Below are 18575 nucleotides of genomic sequence, written 5' to 3' on the forward strand. Positions count from 1 at the left end.
TGACACCACGGAAATGTACCTCCATTATTCGCCATCGTATAATAACAATTCCATTTCGACAATAAACACAACAGCTCTTCACCTTTTATTACTAACGACAATTAAAACCTCCCTTCTTTATAACCTTAGGATGCAACAACACGTCTCCAAAACACGTCTCCAAAACACGATATCGTAATCGTGAGACACCACCTCCTAACTTGCCGTCTCGTCCATCAAGACAGAGCCATTTTCCAAATTTGCTAGGAAACTCATCAACTTCCTTAATAACCTCCCTCACTCTTTGATCATTAATAACGTCGCCCTTACTAAGGACACCATCCCATCCAACACCACTTCTCTCTAGCATAGATACAACGGCCTCATCACATTCCAATGGACCCCGTCGAGAATCCACAATAACATTTGCCCCCAAAACCTCCCCCCTTTGAAGCCATTGCTCAACTAACTCCCCCTGCCATGCTCGGCCCTTAACCCCATAACCGGGGGTGTCCACAATCCGTAATACCCCTCCAACATTGTACACATTGATACAAGGAGTGTACCCGGCAACGGCCTTCACCCTTGCAAGATCTTCCCCAAGTAGGCTATTGATTAATGTCGACTTCCCAGTATTACATCGTCCTACAAACATCCATTCTGGAACCTTTAAATCGAGCCCCTTCATTTGATCAACAGTATAAATACTAGCCTCATGACGTACATGAGCTTTTAGAAAAAACCCTTCTGCCCTTTGTAGATCTCTCCGACTTATCTTCATTCCTCGCCATAATAACTTGTTGATTGTCTCCATCATTTGTACTGTTCTACTCGTTCACTGATCTCTTGTACTATAGATTGCGCCTCTAACGCACTGTCTGCCTCAAGGAGGTACCTCTTATACCCTTCTCTCCCAGGACGTACAACCTTGATCTTCAAGAGTGGGCCCTCAACAACCTTGACACGTATGATGCTCCCTAATCCAAACACTCGCACCCGTCCGTCTCCAACACTCTCCAATTTGAGGACGCCGTCCCCTAAAGTTACAACCATCCCACGCACTTTAAATGCACGTACTTTTAAAGCCGTAGAGACTCTTCGTTGAACAGTCCACACCAAAACGGGGGGGCTCGGCCTTGGTTGTCGTGGTTGTCGCTGTGGGCGAGTTTGTCGTGTTTGTCGCATAACAACCGACGCGTCGCCGTCGCTGTTGCCGTCGCTATTGGCGTTGGCGTCGGCGTCGCCGGAGTCACGTGACAGTCTCGGCTCAGCTACAATAAAGAGTTCGTCAATACCGTACCCGCCAATATCCCTGTTTTTATCCAAGGCCCCCAAATCGTCCTCTATTTCACCATCGTCCCCCATGTAGACAACATAATGGTACTGTTTGGGATCTCCATGAAACCTATGGACAAGATACGAAGTCACTTCGCCAACAGTGGCCCGTGAACTGACTTTGATGTCCGTCTTCTCTTGGCAGAAATGGATGCAGAGTGGTACTAGGGTGTCCCCGGGATCTCGCTTGGTAATAACGTTGTGGTAGCTGTCTACCTTGTGTTTCATTAACATTGTCAGGGACGAAACACCGTCTTGTAAATGGGGACCTAATGGGACTTTGTTAAACTTCATACCGTCTTCAACCACCTCATGTTGTTGTTGTTGCTGTAGTTGTTGTTGCTGTAGTTGTTGCTGTTGTTGTTGTTGCTGTTGCTGGGTTTCATCCGCACCATGCTCCCCTGCAAAGACATTCTTGGCCTCCATGTCACTCTCGGAATCAGTCGTCAGGTACTCGTCGGAATCAATATACACCCCATCGGGAGAACCAGCAAGACTGATCCTCTCGTCATCGACAAACTCATCCTCATTGAGAGGGGTGCTCAACGAGGTAACCGATGAAAGAGATTCAGATAAACTCGATTCAGGAGTCTCTAATAAGGAGATCTTCTCGTTGGATTCCGGGAGTGGTATGGTGGTACTAGGATACACCTTTGTAGCATTATATAGACATTCCAATGTCTGTAAGCTCGACTCTCGCATTGTCAGTAACAGATATACAAAACTGGAACTGGTATATTAAGATTTCACCATGTGAACTACTTGGTATTATCCAAAGTAATCGTTGTACTTTAAATGCCCGCTTTGAACAATTCATCAAGGACTTGATTTTGTGACCTCTTGTTTGGTTATTGCTTTTTCTCGCTCCTATAAAGGCAACACCATTGAGAAGGTCTAAACAGCATAGGAGTTGAGTCCCCCCCCTTCCACCTAGTAACCACCAAGACATCTCTGCTATCGAGCTTTGACAAGTGGACGAGCAGGCTTACAATAGCACCGCAACAACAGTAGTGACAGGAATAACAGTAGTAGTGAGAAGAATTACAACGAGTCTTTAGAAATACCAACAATGGTTGTCGACACAGAATACTATGATATCCTCGGCACGACGCCGACGGCGACTCCGTTGGAGATTAAGAAGGCGTATCGGAAGGCTGCCTTGAAGTGGCATCCGGACAAGAACCCCAGTCCTGAGGCAGAGTCCAAGTTCCAGCAAATTGCACAGGCGTATCAGGTTTTAAGTGATGAGGAGAAGCGGAAGTTATACGATGAGATTGGTAAGGAGGAAATGGAGAAGGCGCCTGGCGGAGTTGCCCAGGAAGACATTGATCCAAGGGAATTCTTCACGATGATATTTGGTGGTGAGAAGGTGAAGGAGTGGGTTGGAGAGTTGGCATTTTTGGAAATGCTATTCAACCAGGAGACGGAGACGGAGATGTCGGATTCCACACATATGACTCTGCATGGGGGTAAGAAGTCTCGTGATGTAGCCGATGGTTCTAATGCAGGTGCAGGTGGAGATGGAGTTGGGAACAAGCCGCAAATGAATGCAGAGACCATCAAGAGACAACGTGAACTTGAGGAGAAGAAGGTCCATGAGTTGGCGGAGAAGCTCATTACCAAGATGAAGCCGGTCATTGCGGTGGGTAACGACAAGGATTCCGAGGATTATCACCTTTACATCAAGGACATCACCAACGAGATTGAGGAGATCAAGCTGGAGTCGTTTGGACTAGAGATTTGCCATTTGATTGGCCGGATCTATATCTTCAAGGCCACGGCGTTTCTGAAATCCAAGAAGATGTTTGGAGGGATCCGTAAGATTGGATCGAATTTCAAGCAAAGTAAGGAGACCGTCAAGGGGATGCTAGATATGATATCCCAAGCCACCGAGGCACAAAATACTCTTGAGGCATTACAGGCATTAGAATTAACTGAGGAGGAGGAAGACCCTTATAAGCGTGCACAATATGAGCAGGCCATCACGGGTAAGGTCATCTCTGTTGCATGGGCCTCATCTAAGTTTGAAATCACGCAAACTCTTTATGCCGTTTGTAATCTCGTATTGAACGACAAGAGCGTGCCATTACACGAGAGGAAGCTAAGGGCCGAATTGCTGGCCATTACTGGGGCGTACTTTGCCAATGCGCAACGGGATGCCGACGAGGACGGCGACGCCATGGTGTTTGAGAAACTCATGAAGGACGCCAACCTCATGAAGGCCAGAGACTTGAAGAGAGAGGCAGCCTTAAAGGCCAGACAACGTATGCGTCAGGGACAAGACACCAAGGGACAAGAAACCAAAAGCCAACCTACATTGGAACATACTACCCACGGAGCTGCCGGTTCTGCCACCCCTACCGTCTCTACTGGAGACACCGTTCCTGGTGGGAATGCCACCACTACTTCCAGTGGTTCCATGGAACATGCCAGTCCGCCTGGCTCCCATGCGCATTCCCGTTCCGGTTCGGGGTTCTTTAAGAAGTTCAAGGTCAAGTTCAAGTAGACCAACCATCTCTACAGTCTCTACCGTCTCTACCGTCTCTACCACCCCCTACCACCCCCTACTGTCTATAGCTGTGTGTGCATGTACTGAAAACCCCTGACATTAGAATTCCGTGTAGCAAAATATCCATTGGACAAACAAGAAACCCTTTTTTTTACTCTAAATTCTCTTCTTTTCCATTGTTTGCAATTCTCTGCGTGAAACTGAGTGCATTTTCTCGTTTTGCACAGGGAGGAAAAAAAAAAAGTACAAAAGGTGTAGATTGTTGAAGTTTCTCTCTGGTGTTGGTCTGGTCCTTTTGCCTCTTGTTTTCGGCATCGAAAGTTACCCTCTGGTAGAACACCACGCCGTTGCCGTTGAAGGACACGCATCCCCCGCCCGTCGCCAGGTTGCTGCATATTAGTTTATGGGTGTCTGCTGGGCGGAGAGAAGCGATGCACACGGCGGCCGTCTTTGCCAGAGTAGATGAAGCCAAGCTTGCCTGTACCATGGGACAAGTATGCCTGGGCGTTTAGTGCACACAGGGGCAGTGTTTTACCCGTGTTGTGTCCCGTACCGTCTGGATATCTGTATAGTGTTTATGTAGAAGGAGAGAGGCAACATGTTCAATTGTTATTACAGTTGTGAAAAGAGTGATTGTAGTCGTGGTTACAGTAATGTGTATAGTTACGATACCAGCCATGGCTACAGCTATGCGTGCTAGGTAACAAGGTGTGCCTGCCGTCTACCGTCTGTTGTCTGTTGTCTGTTGTCCGTTGTCCGTTGTCCGTTGTCAGTTGTGGATGGTCCCCCAAGTGTGGGATGTCTGGCAAGTGTTGTCAGATGTGTGTCTTGGATACCTCTTGTAGAGAGTTTCTGGATTTGGCATTATTTTTTTTTCCCGTCTTTTTGCAATGTCCATTTTATCAAAGAAACAGGTTGTCTTCTTTACCTGTCCATTGGCAATCGTAGACAACATGTTCAGACAGAAGAAAGAGAGAGCCAGAGACAGACTCGGGACAATGCAGGACCTCTACAGGGGGGTGACCAATGCCAACTGGGCCGCATTGTCGTTACAGCAAAATGGACATTTGAAACATGCATTGCAGTCGTGGCTTGACTTGAACTCGTATGCCGACGAATGTGTGCAGAGACTCAACGAGGAGCTCATTGGGGTGCAGTTGGCTCCAGAGGAGAAACTCATATTGGACGAGTTGAACAAGCTGCGTGCAGAAGTGGAGGACAACTACCAATCGTGCCGCAAACTCGTCCAAGAACAACAGAACCTTCAGCAAATTCAACAACAACAGAACCTTCAGCAGATTCAACAACAACAGCACCTTCAGCAGATTCAACAACACCACCAACAGAACCATGTACAACACACCCTGCGGTCAGGCAACGGCGTTGTCCATCCAATGAGAAGGGGGAACAGGATGATCAAATCCTTGAGACCCGGAGGAGCTACAAACTACTCAACGACATCGACACCAACTTCGTCGACACCGTCAGCTACATCACCTACACATTCTGCGACACACCTATCTGCTTCCACATCAAACATCCATCAGAACAGTGCAAGTGCCAGACATGCGGCAAACTTGATCTGGTCGCCCTCAAACTCATTGACCCCAAGGGACGAGTTTGCGGATTTCTCCTCAACTTCAACCATTAGTGATCGCTCCAAGGCTGCATTGAAGGCTGCAGCCAAAGTGAAGCCCCCAAGACGCCCATACAAACCTAAACCAGAGCAAACAAGATCCTTTGAAAATAAATCACCACCAACAACAAATGCATCCAGATCAAACAGTCCTGCATCACAGTCGGCACCTCCGGAATTGGACCCTGAATTTGATCATAATTACAGTGGAGGATTACCACCATCGAGGCGGGGGAAACAACCACAGATTCGAGGCAAAGATTCACAACAACCTCCATTGGAAGCTGTTGAACCTTCTAAGGATGAACTGAACGATGATGATGCACTTTTAAAGAAAATCAAGGGTGTTGATATTAGATTCACAAGGAGTATCTTGATGGAATCCAATAGAGACCAAGATAAGGTGTATTGGTCCGACATTGCTGGTTTAGAACAGGCAAAGGAGTCGTTGATGGAGACTGTTGTTTATCCATTTTTACGGCCAGACCTATTTAGAGGGTTACGAGAACCAGTTACTGGAATGCTACTATTTGGTCCTCCTGGTACCGGTAAGACCATGCTTGCACGCGCAGCGGCAACCGAATCCAACTCCACTTTCTTTAGTATCCAATCATCATCGTTGGCAAGTAAATGGTATGGTGAGTCTGAACAACTAGTACGTGCCTTATTTGAAGTCGCCAAAGCCAAGGCGCCATCAATTATTTTTGTTGATGAAATCGATTCCATATTAGGCCAACGTTCAGGTGATGGAGAGGACAATGCTGCATCAAGAGTGAAGAATGAGTTTTTGGTTCAATGGTCCGACTTATCTAAGGCAGCTGCTGGTCGAGTTGATGATGAAGGTGACAATGGTAATGGTGATAGTAATGGAGATGGCAATGTGGGGAACAGCAATTCTCCTGCTAGGGTTTTAGTTTTGGCAGCTACTAACCTGCCATGGGCCATTGACGATGCAGCCCGTCGTCGTTTTGTACGTCGTCAGTATATACCGTTACCAGAGCCGGAAACCAGACGGGCACATTTCCAGAAGTTGTTGTCGAGCACGCCCAACGACTTAAGTGAAGAAGATATGGATGAATTGGTAGCCTTAACGGAAGGGTACAGTGGGTCTGACATCACCTCCTTGGCGAAGGATGCAGCCATCTGGCCGATCCGAGAGCTAGGGCCTCGAATGCTAGGGTTGAAAGAGGTTGAGATTAGGCCCATCAATCTCAGCGATTTCAAGAAAAGTGTCCAGAACATCAAACCCAGTGTGAACCAAGAAGGATTACGTAAATTTGAAGAATGGGCCCATGAATTTGGTTCTAGAGGTTGAAGTTTAATTATCACTACAACCACGGCAGTCTTACTAATGCCAATACTATTACTAATACCAATACCACCAAAAACAACAACAATACCACCAAAAACAACAACAATACCACCAAAAATACCACCAACAATAGCAACTACAATAGCAACCACAATGCCAATAGTACTGCAAATAATACCGGTAATAACGTGTATCGGTGTTTGTTTACGAATAAATCACTGTTTTCATTAACTGAAGGGGTTGTCCAAAAGCTTAATTCTCCCAGACGCGTCCAAATTCGCCAAAAATGGATGGGCTCTTCATTTTGTTCCCATTTTGTTCCCATTTTGTTCCCATTTTGTTCCTTTTTATTCCTTTTTATTCCTTTTCCCTTTTTTTTTGCCCCCCGAAAACGCGGCCGTTGTCTCGGAAAAGCCGCTCACTATATTGGAAAAACGCGAGATCTGGCCGTGTCTGTTTTGCGGGAAAAGAGAAGGGAACGAAAACAACCGCGACGCGTTTACAGGAATTCTCCATTAATGCTCTTATTGGCATTGTTTTAGTGGCTGCAAGCTGCTCTGTTTATATGGTTTATTTGCGTACCTGCTTTTGTACCTGCTTTTGTGTTGCCCTTTATCAAGTTTGCATGCATCTAATGGATCTAATGCATAGAATGGATCTAGTGGATCGAATAGGTCTAGTAGATCTAATGGGTCTAATGGATCTGTCTATATAAGTGTCCCGTATCCCTAATAGTTGTACCTGCTTCTTTCTCATTATTACTTCTTTTGTCTTTCTTCTCTCTTCACTCTTCCACTCCTTATCCAAACACACCCAATAAATACATACAAACAGAGACACATACATATATATATATATCTATAAGATGAACTCCAAACTAATAATCGCCGTTGCATCTGCCCTATTTGGAACCGTCAATGCAGTACCAACTACTTATTCAAACTCCTCCATCACTCCAGTCGATTTTGTCTCGGGTACATACCCGGACGCAACACCAGTGGACGTCCATCCAAGATGTCCAAACTTAAACTTCAACTGGAAAAACCAGGGCACTGTTTATCCTCCAGCAGCGGGTGAAGTCACCTCCGCTGAATCTTTAGGAAACGGTGATTACGAAATCGTTTTCCAGTTCCATGCTGCTGACTGTCCTCCAATCTCTAACTTGGACCAACTTGCAATCATCGGTGTCGACTCCCCAGAGAAACAAACATACCTCCTACACGATTCAAACCAAAAGATAAACAGAATCGTCGACTCCTGCAGCTGGGCTGCAAAGTTTGTCGTTTATGGCGAAAAGGAAAACAACAAAGTATGTGTTCCTGGTTTCCAAATCCACTACTCGTGGTTCTCTGGCTTGGCGTCCTCCGAATACGCATCCTCATTCAAGTACAACGAAGCTTACGAATATTCAATGGGTTGTGTCCATGATAACAACAACAACGCCCAAACAGACTTCCCTCAATACTGCTTTGACGCTGACATCTTACCTTCAACTCCTTCTAACTCGTCCTCCATCCCAGCTACTTCTGCTCCTGCATCTACCTCTTCTGCTCCTCAAACTTGTTTACCTGCTTGGTCCCAATGTGGCGGCCAAGATTGGTTGGGCATATCCGAATGTTGTGGCGACTTTGTATGCGAAAAATCAAACGACTACTACTCCCAATGTGTTCCAAAGCAAACTACCTTGTCCTCTTCAGCTCCTTGTACAATTACCTTGACTCGTTCTAGTTCTTCCTCTACTGCTACCGCATCAGAAGTAACTTTACCTGCAAGTCAAGCTGAATTGTACTACCAATGTGGCGGTAAGAGCTGGTCCGGCCCAACAGCTTGTGTCGAAGGCGCAACCTGTTCCTCTATGAACCCATGGTACTACCAATGTGTCCAAACTGCTTATTGAACATCTTCCGGAACTTGATACCTCTTCTTTCCTTTTCCTTATCAGTTTTTTTTATTCCTTATCAGAGTGTAAAACCCGAGATCTCGGAATTTTTTCTAGTTATGGAAAACTCTTTTACTTATCAGTATGCTTTATAGTAACAAAATAAAAGATATTTCCTTATATAAGTCAACATAAGCTTCTCCATCCATCCATCCATCCATTGTCAGGACCACCCCAGAAACCTTCTTCTATGAAGGATAGCTCACCATATTTGCTTAATGACCATCGTACAACGTCGCTATCCCACTCCCCAATCTTGCAATGGACACGTTGAAAGATACAGAGATAACGCACCAGATCATAAGGTTCCCAGGCAAACAAGAGACGTGGAAATCGCCAGTCTTCTCTCAAAGATTGAGTCAAAGCCCAACTTCAATCCACATCTAGATTTTGATCCATCGGTTCATCTAGTATTTGATCCGGAATATTTTAAAAAAACATTATCTTTGGACGATCTAAAGATAAAAAAGACCCATGTGCCTAGGGTATCAAACTTTGGTGCAGCACTACCATTCCCGCTGTTATCCGAAGAGGCGGTGGACATGATACTCTACGAAGCATTCCAAGACGAGGTCATTGATGACTTTGCCAGACTGCCCAATTTGGCAGTCAACTCAACAAGGCTGGACTTCCATATCGGAGGACATGCAAGAGATCATGCTCCATTCACCAAGGCCGTTGTAGAATCTCCACAGATTTCCAACATTGTGTCGGAGTTTGCAGGTCTGTCAATGTCCCCCATTTACAATTCAGAGACGGCGCATTTGAATGTCAGTTTGGCAACTCAAGATCCAACAGAACAGTTGGATTTCCCCTCAACAAGGGAGCAAGTTGAAGCCAAGTTGAAGGAACAAGATCTAGGTGATGCCTCACAGATCCCCTCAAGTTTGGGATTACATTATGACTCAACCACTCTTGCTTTGGTAATTATGCTAGAATTACCGGAAGATGCTATTGGCGGTCAAACCACCATTGTCACCGGTGATGAGGAAACAGTTCGTATTCCCGAGCCTAAGATTGGTTATGCAACGCTAATCCAAGGAAGAATTTTAAAGCATTTGGCTAGCAAACCAGTTACAAACCACAACAGAATAACTTTTGTCAATGGCTATGCTGTCACCGGCCCCGATATGTTGGACAATACTGCATTGACATCGACAAAACCGTCTGTTTTACCAAGGGCCCGATTTGACCTGTTCTACAGAGACTGGGTCGAATACAGGTTCTCCAAATTAGAAGCCCATCTAGCGTACTTGAAAAAAAAGGTTGTTGAAGATTATCATGCAGGAAGGGGATTCAACGATGCAGTCTTTGTAGAGAAATGCCTAGACATTGAGAGGTATGTTCGTCAAACTTACGATGAAATGGAGTGCGTCAATAACCCACCTTATCCGCCACCTCTATTCAATACTCCTTATAACGATCTCCCTTGACTAGACCATTTCTCTTCTATAAACATACTTACAAAGTCTTTATAGCCCATTTATACAAATATCGATATGGATGTCAATAGCAACGCAATAAGTGTACAGATATGTGCTGCCCACCATACATGCTGGATTGTAAACCTGCATTCACTATAGTCAAACTCCCAGGCGTCGCTGTTCTTATCAAAGTGCCCTGTCATGATACCCATTGTTCCGTGATAGTCACCCATAATGGACCTCACAGTGACTTCCCTAATCCACTTCATACTGTCGATAGTCTTGGAAGCAACCCATTGATTGGTCTCTTCCTGATAATTGTAGTAATTGTCACATCCGTAGTGATCATGCCCAGTCAAAATAATGCCACTTTTACCCTCCCGGAAAACCGCATTAAGAATGCGCTGTGTTGCTTCTTCGGACAGGTGATTTTGGGACTTCAATAGGCCAACTCTACTTGGCGAGCATCCGTGACATCCTTCAGCTTCATAATACTCAAATCGAGGCCCATCATTACAAAGCCCAGTTCTTTTGTACATTGGAACATGGGTTAAAAGTATTGTCGAGCCGTTGTATTTTCTTCTTTCCAAAGTTTCAATGAATTGCCAAACATAATCTTTGAACACAGGCTCAAGCATCGGGCCATCAATAGCCAGAGAGTTCAACATCACAATTCTCCATGGATGTGATGTATCGTTATCATATTCAATCCAGTAATTAGACTTACCAAATAGTGTTGACCATCTACACATGTGTTGGAAAGTAGTATCTCCATATCCTATATCATGATTTCCCGTAACGTTTAAAAATAGAGGCTCCTTGTTTAAGCCTGTTTCTTTGTCCAGAAAAGAACCTTCGGAATCCCAATCATAGACATTCTCAAAATGATAAAAATTGGGATCCTTGAAAAACCCCTTGTTCAAGTTATCATAGAACTCATAGAAATAACCCATCCAGTCCAGATCCTCATGCTTATCACATATTTCTAGTTGCGTTAAAACTTGTCTTTCCGGTCTTGGAAAGGACCTATTAACAATTCTTCTTGTTCTATTGAAAAATTCAGAATCTCCAATCCATTGTGATGATAGTAGATCGCCCATCATGGTTACAAAGGTCGGATCAAGCCTCTTCTTCATCACCTGGTATATGTGTCTCATGTAGTAATCGTTACCCAAATTGTCCAACCGTTTCATGTATGGGGTGGATGGCCAGTTGCCATTCAACTGTGGGTCACCTACAGTCATCATACGAATATCACGTGGCTGGCCCTCTTCAAGTTCCAAGCCAGGCTTAGTACCTTGATCAACCATAAAATATTGCTTGTACAAATCGCCAATGTATGGAATCGAAATGAGTTGCTCTTGCATTGGAGTCAAGTCACCACGGTACTCATGTGACCAATAGCACTGTGATGCATTCAATGAAGGATATGTGTATATGTATGTTTGTAATGCAATTGCCAGCAATGTGGCAAGTAGAGCCAAACGGCCAATTATTCCCATTCTCCAAGCACCCACTGAAGAATTCAATCTTGATACCAAACACATTGGGCTAGCAAGAAGAAAAAGTGCATGCAAGATTTGAACCCTGTCCATTTTTGTGTTGTTCCATCCTTCTCGGATAATTGAAAATCACCGCAATTTCTCAGCCGATATTAAATACATTGAGTATAATGTCTCATCGACATATTCTCAACAATGGAAACTAGCTGCTCAAGCAAAAAGGAAATAGTACGTGTATAACAAAAAAAACCAATAAACTATACTAAACTATACTATATTATACTATATCATATTATACAATAACTCTATGAATCAATAGTAACTACCATAATTGTGGCCAGCATTGTATCCGCCATAATTTCCATGGCTATTGCCATTTTCGTAGCCACCATAGCCGCCATAATTCCCGCCTTGCTGACCACCATCATAACCCCCGTAACCACCATAACCACCACTTTTGTAGCCATTGTTGTACTGCGAAGACGATGCAGCATATGATTGTTGTAGAGATTGGTTGGATGATCCATGAGGATTGGACATTTTGTTTTGCACAGTCTTCTTGAACCCATTACAGAGATGAACCATATCTGGATAGATGTTTTTGTTCAGCATGTAACCATTTGGTAAGACCTTTACGTTCCATGTATAGGTTTTTTCGGATGTATCTGCCAATTTGAAAAGGAGAAAGAAGTATCCTGGCGCCTTACGATTGAAACAGAAACAGTAGCATGATCTGTTGTTATTTGCTTTAGAATACCTCAACAACCAATCACGAGCTTCTGCTGTTGGTTCATTTCTAAACTTTTCGTGGTTTTTCATAGCTTCAACTTTACTGTGCAACTCATTGACATGTGAAACAATCAATTCGTCTAGATCGTGATACTTGAATTCACCAACTTGTAATGTTCTACCTAAAGAGTATTCGTTCGGCTTATCATGTTCAACAACATCAATATGCTGGAAAATCTGATTGTCCACTTTCCAGGTAATTGTTAAATGGTCGTTGCCTTTACTTGAAGGCCTAATAACAAACTCACCATTATCTCTAGAGGCAAGATAGTCTTCTGCTTGACGTGCGTCAAAGTTTCTAAAATATGGATGCTTCAATATACGCTTGTTACCCTTATTTTCTCTAAGCTCAGCCTCCCTTTCCCTCTTTAGGTCTCTTGTTTCAGCTTCCATGTTCCATAGTTCTTTAATTCTATCACCATTTCTGGCATTCTTGGCACGAACAATATCTTCCTTCAACAATGAGAAGTCAGCCTTAAATTCCGCATAGTTAACATTGGATACAACTGCTTGAACGGCTTGTCCCTGATTAAACTTAACCAATAAACTTGACGCATCTCCGTAGGGAACTGCATTCGCCCGTGCAATATTACCCAAAATTCCGTTTTGGGTGACACATAGCAAGTACCTATTATCGACCTTTTGTATGATAACAGGAACAATAACACCACGCGTAAAGGAATCTTTGGTTTCATTAGTTAACATCTCAAAAACTTCAACATCAGTCATAATGTGGAATGGTTTTCTTAGTTCTTCATAGTTATTTTGAAGCTCTTCCTTGATCATTTCCAAAGTAGCTCTCTTGAGATGACCATGCTCTTCCAATTGCTTAGCATAACCTTCCAATAATAACTCATCCAACTTCTCGACACCCTCATCATAAAGTTTACCAATGATACCACCACTTTCATTTTCAATTTCTGCACGATCTTCTTCTTCCAAATCTAGTGCATCACTTGCCATTTTACGAGCCAAATCATAGTCTTCGGGATGAATACGTGTGGCATCCAACAAATCAATTTCTTTATCATACCTGTTAGGAACTGGAATTTCAATGAAAGGAGCACAATTCATGAAAACTACTCTTGCAACGAACTCCTTTAGAATTAAGTCGTCCCTTCTTATCAACGCACCACCATTGGATTCGATACTCTTGATGAGATTGTTGGCCTTCCTTGGTCCCAAACCTGCAATGTATTGTAAGCATTGGGAATAGTGAGTATTACGTACAGCTTCGTTTATTTTAATTCCAACAAGACATGTAATGTCAACCAAAATGGAGTCGATTGCCTCTTTCAGCATATGTTCTGGTAGAAGGCCTTGATGCTTGTGAATAGGGATAGACGTTATACTGTCACCAAGGGATATGTATTCCAACAGAGGATTTTGAACATAACGTGCAATACCAATACAGAATTTAGCAATAACCGGTTTATCGGAAAACTCTGCATTGGCACTATCCGAGTATTCAAACAGTCTGGCAGTTTCATTAGGAACGTAAATTACAGGTAGGTTAACCTCAGTTTCTTCATCTTGGTCATTCTCTTCTTTTTTTGAATACTCATCTTCCTCTTCGGCGATAGCCTTTTTATCATTGGTCCTCACTATTTCTTCAACTCTCTTTTTCAAATGAGAGGTATTGACGTTATAACCAGAAATAGCAACGACTTCAGGTTTGAATCTATCAATCAAACTAACTAACTTTCTCTCAAATTCCGGTTCTCTGATACTTTCATCAAACTTAATATGGTGAGAAATAGTACCATCAAAATCCATGGCTATTGCTATAACAGCAGAGTCCCTCTTACCATCACCGTTAGTCAAAGCCAACACCTTTGAAACCATGCCTTTTCTATTACTAAAGGGAATATAAGGACTTTGATCAACTTTGTCAATGAAACTATCACGAATTTGGAAATACAGCAAACGTTCACATACGTTTTTGATTTTTTCCTTGACAGTCATGGTGATATTAGGAATTAGCTTTTGGATGGCTAAGTCTAGACACTCACGCCTCAGCTTATTCCATGCAATTGAATTTTCAGTTTCACCACCAGAAGACATGAAAGTGAATAGATGATCAACGTAACTAGACAAAGAGGTCTTCATACCTATCTTTATAATAACATAACCCAAAGACTCAGCTTCCAACATACGCAAAAACAAGTCAGGTTTAAAATAGAACGAGCCAGGATTTCTATTGATAGCATATTTGAAATCTGCATAAGGGGAACTATCGTTGATTTTTGCACGACCCTTTTCGGTTAGTTCGATATCAATATTTGAGTATTGTTCAAACGTTGTACGTAAATGGGAACGAATTTTCGGATTATAAACCAACTGCTGTGAGAACATCTGCTTTATGGCATTCAATGCAGATTCCGGTGTACTAAAGTAAGACTCGGGTAGATACTGTGTTATCAATTCAGTTGGTGATTTCTCACTGTCATCTGTCAAGTAAATCTTCGAATTGGATACAATATTTTCACCAATCTTTTCTGCATCAATGCCCATTTCTTTGATGACATTATAGATTTTATCATTCTTTATCCTCTCATATAACCTGAAACGTGAATGCTGCTTTCTCTTTTTACCAGCCGTGCCCAACTCTTGTTCGGTCTTATTATCTTCATTTTTCCTAGACTCTGCACTGTAGGTGAATTGAAGATAATCAAATAAATCTTGTAAGTCGGTAATAGTAGTGGCAGAATTGAAACATTCATCGAAAACAAGATCGACAGTGTCAAGCGATTTGAAAAAGGACTCAACAGTTTTTCGTTTTTCATAAATGGCATGATAGTCAATATCAAGACGTACAATTCTCCACAAATCGTTTTCATTCAATAGCTTTTCTACTCTAATTTGGTTGTCATCAGTGGTGGATGTATATAATGTGTAATCCTTACGTGAATTCCAAATTGTTGGGACTTCAAAGTTGTCCCTAGAAATAAACTCCACCATTTTAGCAACTGCCTCCTTGAAAGGTTCAATCAAATGTTTCCTGGATTCATCTTGAAAATATGCCAATTTCTCACTAAACAGAGTCTGTGCAACCCAACGTTGTTTATCTTTGAAGTCAGAATCATTCAAATCGTAATTTTCGATTCCCTCTCTTAGAACTTGGTATCTTTCCGGGATATCTGTTTCTCTGATTTTTTGATCTTGGTCGGTCAAAAGATGTCCTTTTAATTCTTCGTATTCAAAAATGTTCTTTAGAGCATCAGCTTCAGACGGCTTTTGCTTATATATAACATTGCCATCCTCATCATACTCAACCTCATCGGCATCATTGTCATTGACACTCTCGGAATTATCATCTTCAACTTCTTCTGCTTCTAAGGCCCATGCATATTCTTCACCATCACCAAAAATTTCATAAAGTTCATCCAGTTTATCTTGGTCAATTTTGCTTTGTTGTGCAAACTGCGATTGCTTTGCCCTTGCTGATCTCATTCTAGCCAACCGTTCATCCCTGTCTTCATCTTCTTCGGAAAACTCATCATCTTCAATGAAATCATCAAATTCTCCAACAAGGTTGTGTTGGTTCATTTTTTCTTGTCTCTCCTTGATGGCATCATTCAAATCATCTTCATCTTCATCTTCATCTTCACCTTGGCGATCGCCTTCATCACTCTCATGCCGTGAAGGTCTTGTTCTGATATCTTCATCATCGTCTTCTTCCTCATCCGAAAACATGCTGGTCAATCCGGCACCAGAATCCCCCTGGACACTCTCGTCTGCTCCACGTTTCAACCGTTTGAACTGCGATTTCTTAGAAATGTTGGCAGGCAGTTCGCCAGCATTCTCCCGAAGCAAATCCAAATCGTCTTCGTCCAATTCATCCTCAATTCTGGCCTTTGACTCTCTATGTCTCTTTCTACGATGCTTTGCTCGACCTTCTTCGCCAGCTTCCTCGTCATCCTCTGCATTCCCCTCCTCGTCCTCCTCCTCGTCATCAACAATGAAACCGTCAGCCACTTTCCTGATTTCATCTTCATCCTCGTCCTCTTCCTCTTCCTCTTCCGAAGAGTCGAATTCTGCATTCTTGTTGCCGGATCTCTTTGCAGTGCTGATATTTTCATCACTCTGATCCTGTTCGTCCTCTGATAATGCTGCAGCATCATCAATAAGGGTAGACCTAATGTCCCTCGTATCTCGCTCGTCCTCCAAAGCCATCCTGGATGAGAATCTGCTTGGATTGTCCTTGTCTGGAAACCGTACACTAAAGGAAGCGTTGTTATCCTTTATTACATTACATTCTCTTAGACACTTTCCATTTCAATGAAATATTCGCCTTCTTTAAGCAGCGCGCCGGGTAATTTGCCGTTTTCTTTCTTTTTTTTTTTCAACTTGTTCTTTTACAACTACAAATTACTAGAACCACACTGTTGTGTTTCTGACATTACACAGTTACTGTAAATATAGCTACCGTTGCTTCCGTACAAACTACTGGTGTTTCGGTACAAAGTCCGGGAACAAGTCCTCCATGTTCCCGTTCATATTACGGTGGTTGTTTCTTGACGCGTGCGTCGACTTTTGAACACCACCGTATCTGTCTCTACCTCTTCCTCTTCCTCTTCCTCTTCCAGCAGCCATATACCCATCTCTGTACCCATCTCCACCTCTTCCTCTTCCTCTCCCTCTACCTCTACCTCTACCTCTATGCCTTGCCCTGTCTCTGTCCTCAGGCCCGTAACTATCTCTGTACTGGTCTTTGTAGTTAGAGTGCTGTTGGTAGTAGAGATTGCTGTTCCATTTGTCAGTATACTCACTGTCGTAATCTTCAAAGTCCTCTCTGATATCTCTCACATCTTCCTCCCGTCTGTCTCCACTGTACCCCAATAAACCTTGCGTCTCGGGCTTCTCTCCAGTAATCAAGTCCGGCTCGTGGACTCTCCGGTTTCGGCCACTGAAATCCTCCCGTGCTTCCGGCTGACGATGTATCTCATCGGGCTCGCCATGCAGCAAATAGTACCTCGAGTATTGCCTGGAATTTTTGACCTTCTTGTCTAGGGGAGTGCTGTATCTGACTTCCAAATGAATCACCCGATACTCCTCTGGGAACGATTGGGTATCTGTCGACGAATCAACAATCTCATGTGCAGAACGTGCCTCCTCGCTCATCTCTTGGCCTTCTTCTAGGTCCTGTAATGCAATAAGCTCAAAATAATTGTATAATTTAGTGGCTTCTTCGGTTTTGATCACCTTGCCATTGTTGTCCAATACGAGATTCCAGCATTTTCTATTTTGCAACTTGGGTGCCTCATCGACAGTCGTGAATTGTTCCTCCATTGTCAATGCAGCAAATTGAGGATGTTCTCTACGAATGTTCGTATAATCCGTCAGTAACAGAATGGCATCAGAGGCACCTCTGATTTCTTCGTTGTTTATTCCAGCAAACATTTCGTTGGCAGATGCGCCCATTTCCACATCCATGGCAGCTTCTGTCTCTTTCTCCTGGAGATGTGGCGGAATTGAAGGCTCGTCTGATTCACCCTGCCCATTTGAATCCACACCGTTGATGATATCCATCAAATCGGCACCTCTGTCACCAGTGTCGCCTCTCCTTGTATTTCTCTGGTTTCGTCTGCGTTCAATCTCACTTATTCTCCCCCTACGTCTCTCGGTGTTCTCGTTATGGTCAAACACTATATTCACCTCATGGTCGTTGATCCAATTGATCCTGTACTCTAAATACGCATACTTGGATCGGTTCGTGAAACTATAGCCTGGCCTGATGTGCAAATCTATGTATTCTTTGATCTGCTCGGTACTCAAGTCGTCCACCCCAGAGAGATGGAGTGAATTGGGAACCACCACTGTAGACAAGTCTTGTCCTTGCTCTTCCTGTACATCTTGTGCATCTTGTGATAATTCTTGGTTCAATGCTTCGGCTGTTTGCTCGATACCTTGCTCGTGTGGAGGCGCCACAACGCCCTCGTGGGCAACTTCCACGGCAGTTGCCGTTGCCATTTCACTGTGGTTGTCCATTGTGTGATCCACCTAAAGCAAATATAGTTTCCACATTCATAGCATATTCACAAAAACAAAATAACCCTGACTTTTCCATGTGCAAATGCTTTCTTTCAGAGAAACGAGGAATTTTGTGCGTGTATTTTTTTTCTTTTTTTTTCTTTTGATCAAGAATTG

The 18575-nt window shown here is 43.3% G+C and overlaps 9 protein-coding genes across 9 annotated transcripts; 4 read left to right on the top strand and 5 right to left on the bottom strand.

Moving 5' to 3' along the window:
- Positions 1-91: 91 nt before the first annotated feature.
- C5L36_0D01310 (uncharacterized protein) lies at positions 92-796 on the bottom strand (the record flags this gene model as incomplete). The annotated part of the gene is made up of 1 exon (XM_029467011.1): positions 92-796. One exon carries the CDS (start codon positions 794-796, stop codon positions 92-94), a length of 705 nt encoding a protein of 234 aa, XP_029322871.1.
- C5L36_0D01315 (uncharacterized protein) lies at positions 793-2016 on the bottom strand (the record flags this gene model as incomplete). Its single annotated transcript, XM_029467012.1, has 1 exon — positions 793-2016. One exon carries the CDS (start codon positions 2014-2016, stop codon positions 793-795), a length of 1224 nt encoding a protein of 407 aa, XP_029322872.1.
- Positions 2017-2383: 367 nt separating this feature from the next.
- Positions 2384-3820, top strand: C5L36_0D01320 (uncharacterized protein; the record flags this gene model as incomplete). The annotated part of the gene is made up of 1 exon (XM_029467013.1): positions 2384-3820. One exon carries the CDS (start codon positions 2384-2386, stop codon positions 3818-3820), a length of 1437 nt encoding a protein of 478 aa, XP_029322873.1.
- An 893-nt stretch (positions 3821-4713) lies between these two features.
- On the top strand, positions 4714-6774 carry C5L36_0D01330 (uncharacterized protein; the record flags this gene model as incomplete). Its single annotated transcript, XM_029467014.1, has 1 exon — positions 4714-6774. The coding sequence occupies one exon, from the start codon at positions 4714-4716 to the stop codon at positions 6772-6774; it is 2061 nt and encodes a 686-aa protein (XP_029322874.1).
- Positions 6775-7636: 862 nt separating this feature from the next.
- C5L36_0D01340 (uncharacterized protein) lies at positions 7637-8668 on the top strand (the record flags this gene model as incomplete). Its single annotated transcript, XM_029467015.1, has 1 exon — positions 7637-8668. The coding sequence occupies one exon, from the start codon at positions 7637-7639 to the stop codon at positions 8666-8668; it is 1032 nt and encodes a 343-aa protein (XP_029322875.1).
- Positions 8669-8928: 260 nt separating this feature from the next.
- C5L36_0D01350 (uncharacterized protein) lies at positions 8929-10143 on the top strand (the record flags this gene model as incomplete). The annotated part of the gene is made up of 1 exon (XM_029467016.1): positions 8929-10143. One exon carries the CDS (start codon positions 8929-8931, stop codon positions 10141-10143), a length of 1215 nt encoding a protein of 404 aa, XP_029322876.1.
- A 50-nt stretch (positions 10144-10193) lies between these two features.
- C5L36_0D01360 (uncharacterized protein) lies at positions 10194-11729 on the bottom strand (the record flags this gene model as incomplete). Its single annotated transcript, XM_029467017.1, has 1 exon — positions 10194-11729. One exon carries the CDS (start codon positions 11727-11729, stop codon positions 10194-10196), a length of 1536 nt encoding a protein of 511 aa, XP_029322877.1.
- Positions 11730-11948: 219 nt separating this feature from the next.
- Positions 11949-16601, bottom strand: C5L36_0D01370 (uncharacterized protein; the record flags this gene model as incomplete). Its single annotated transcript, XM_029467018.1, has 1 exon — positions 11949-16601. The coding sequence occupies one exon, from the start codon at positions 16599-16601 to the stop codon at positions 11949-11951; it is 4653 nt and encodes a 1550-aa protein (XP_029322878.1).
- A 270-nt stretch (positions 16602-16871) lies between these two features.
- Positions 16872-18416, bottom strand: C5L36_0D01380 (uncharacterized protein; the record flags this gene model as incomplete). The annotated part of the gene is made up of 1 exon (XM_029467019.1): positions 16872-18416. One exon carries the CDS (start codon positions 18414-18416, stop codon positions 16872-16874), a length of 1545 nt encoding a protein of 514 aa, XP_029322879.1.
- Positions 18417-18575: the final 159 nt, after the last annotated feature.

The sequence above is a fragment of the Pichia kudriavzevii genome, chromosome 4 (genome assembly GCF_003054445.1).
Source record: "Pichia kudriavzevii chromosome 4, complete sequence".
Classification (NCBI taxonomy): Eukaryota; Fungi; Ascomycota; class Pichiomycetes; order Pichiales; family Pichiaceae; genus Pichia; species Pichia kudriavzevii.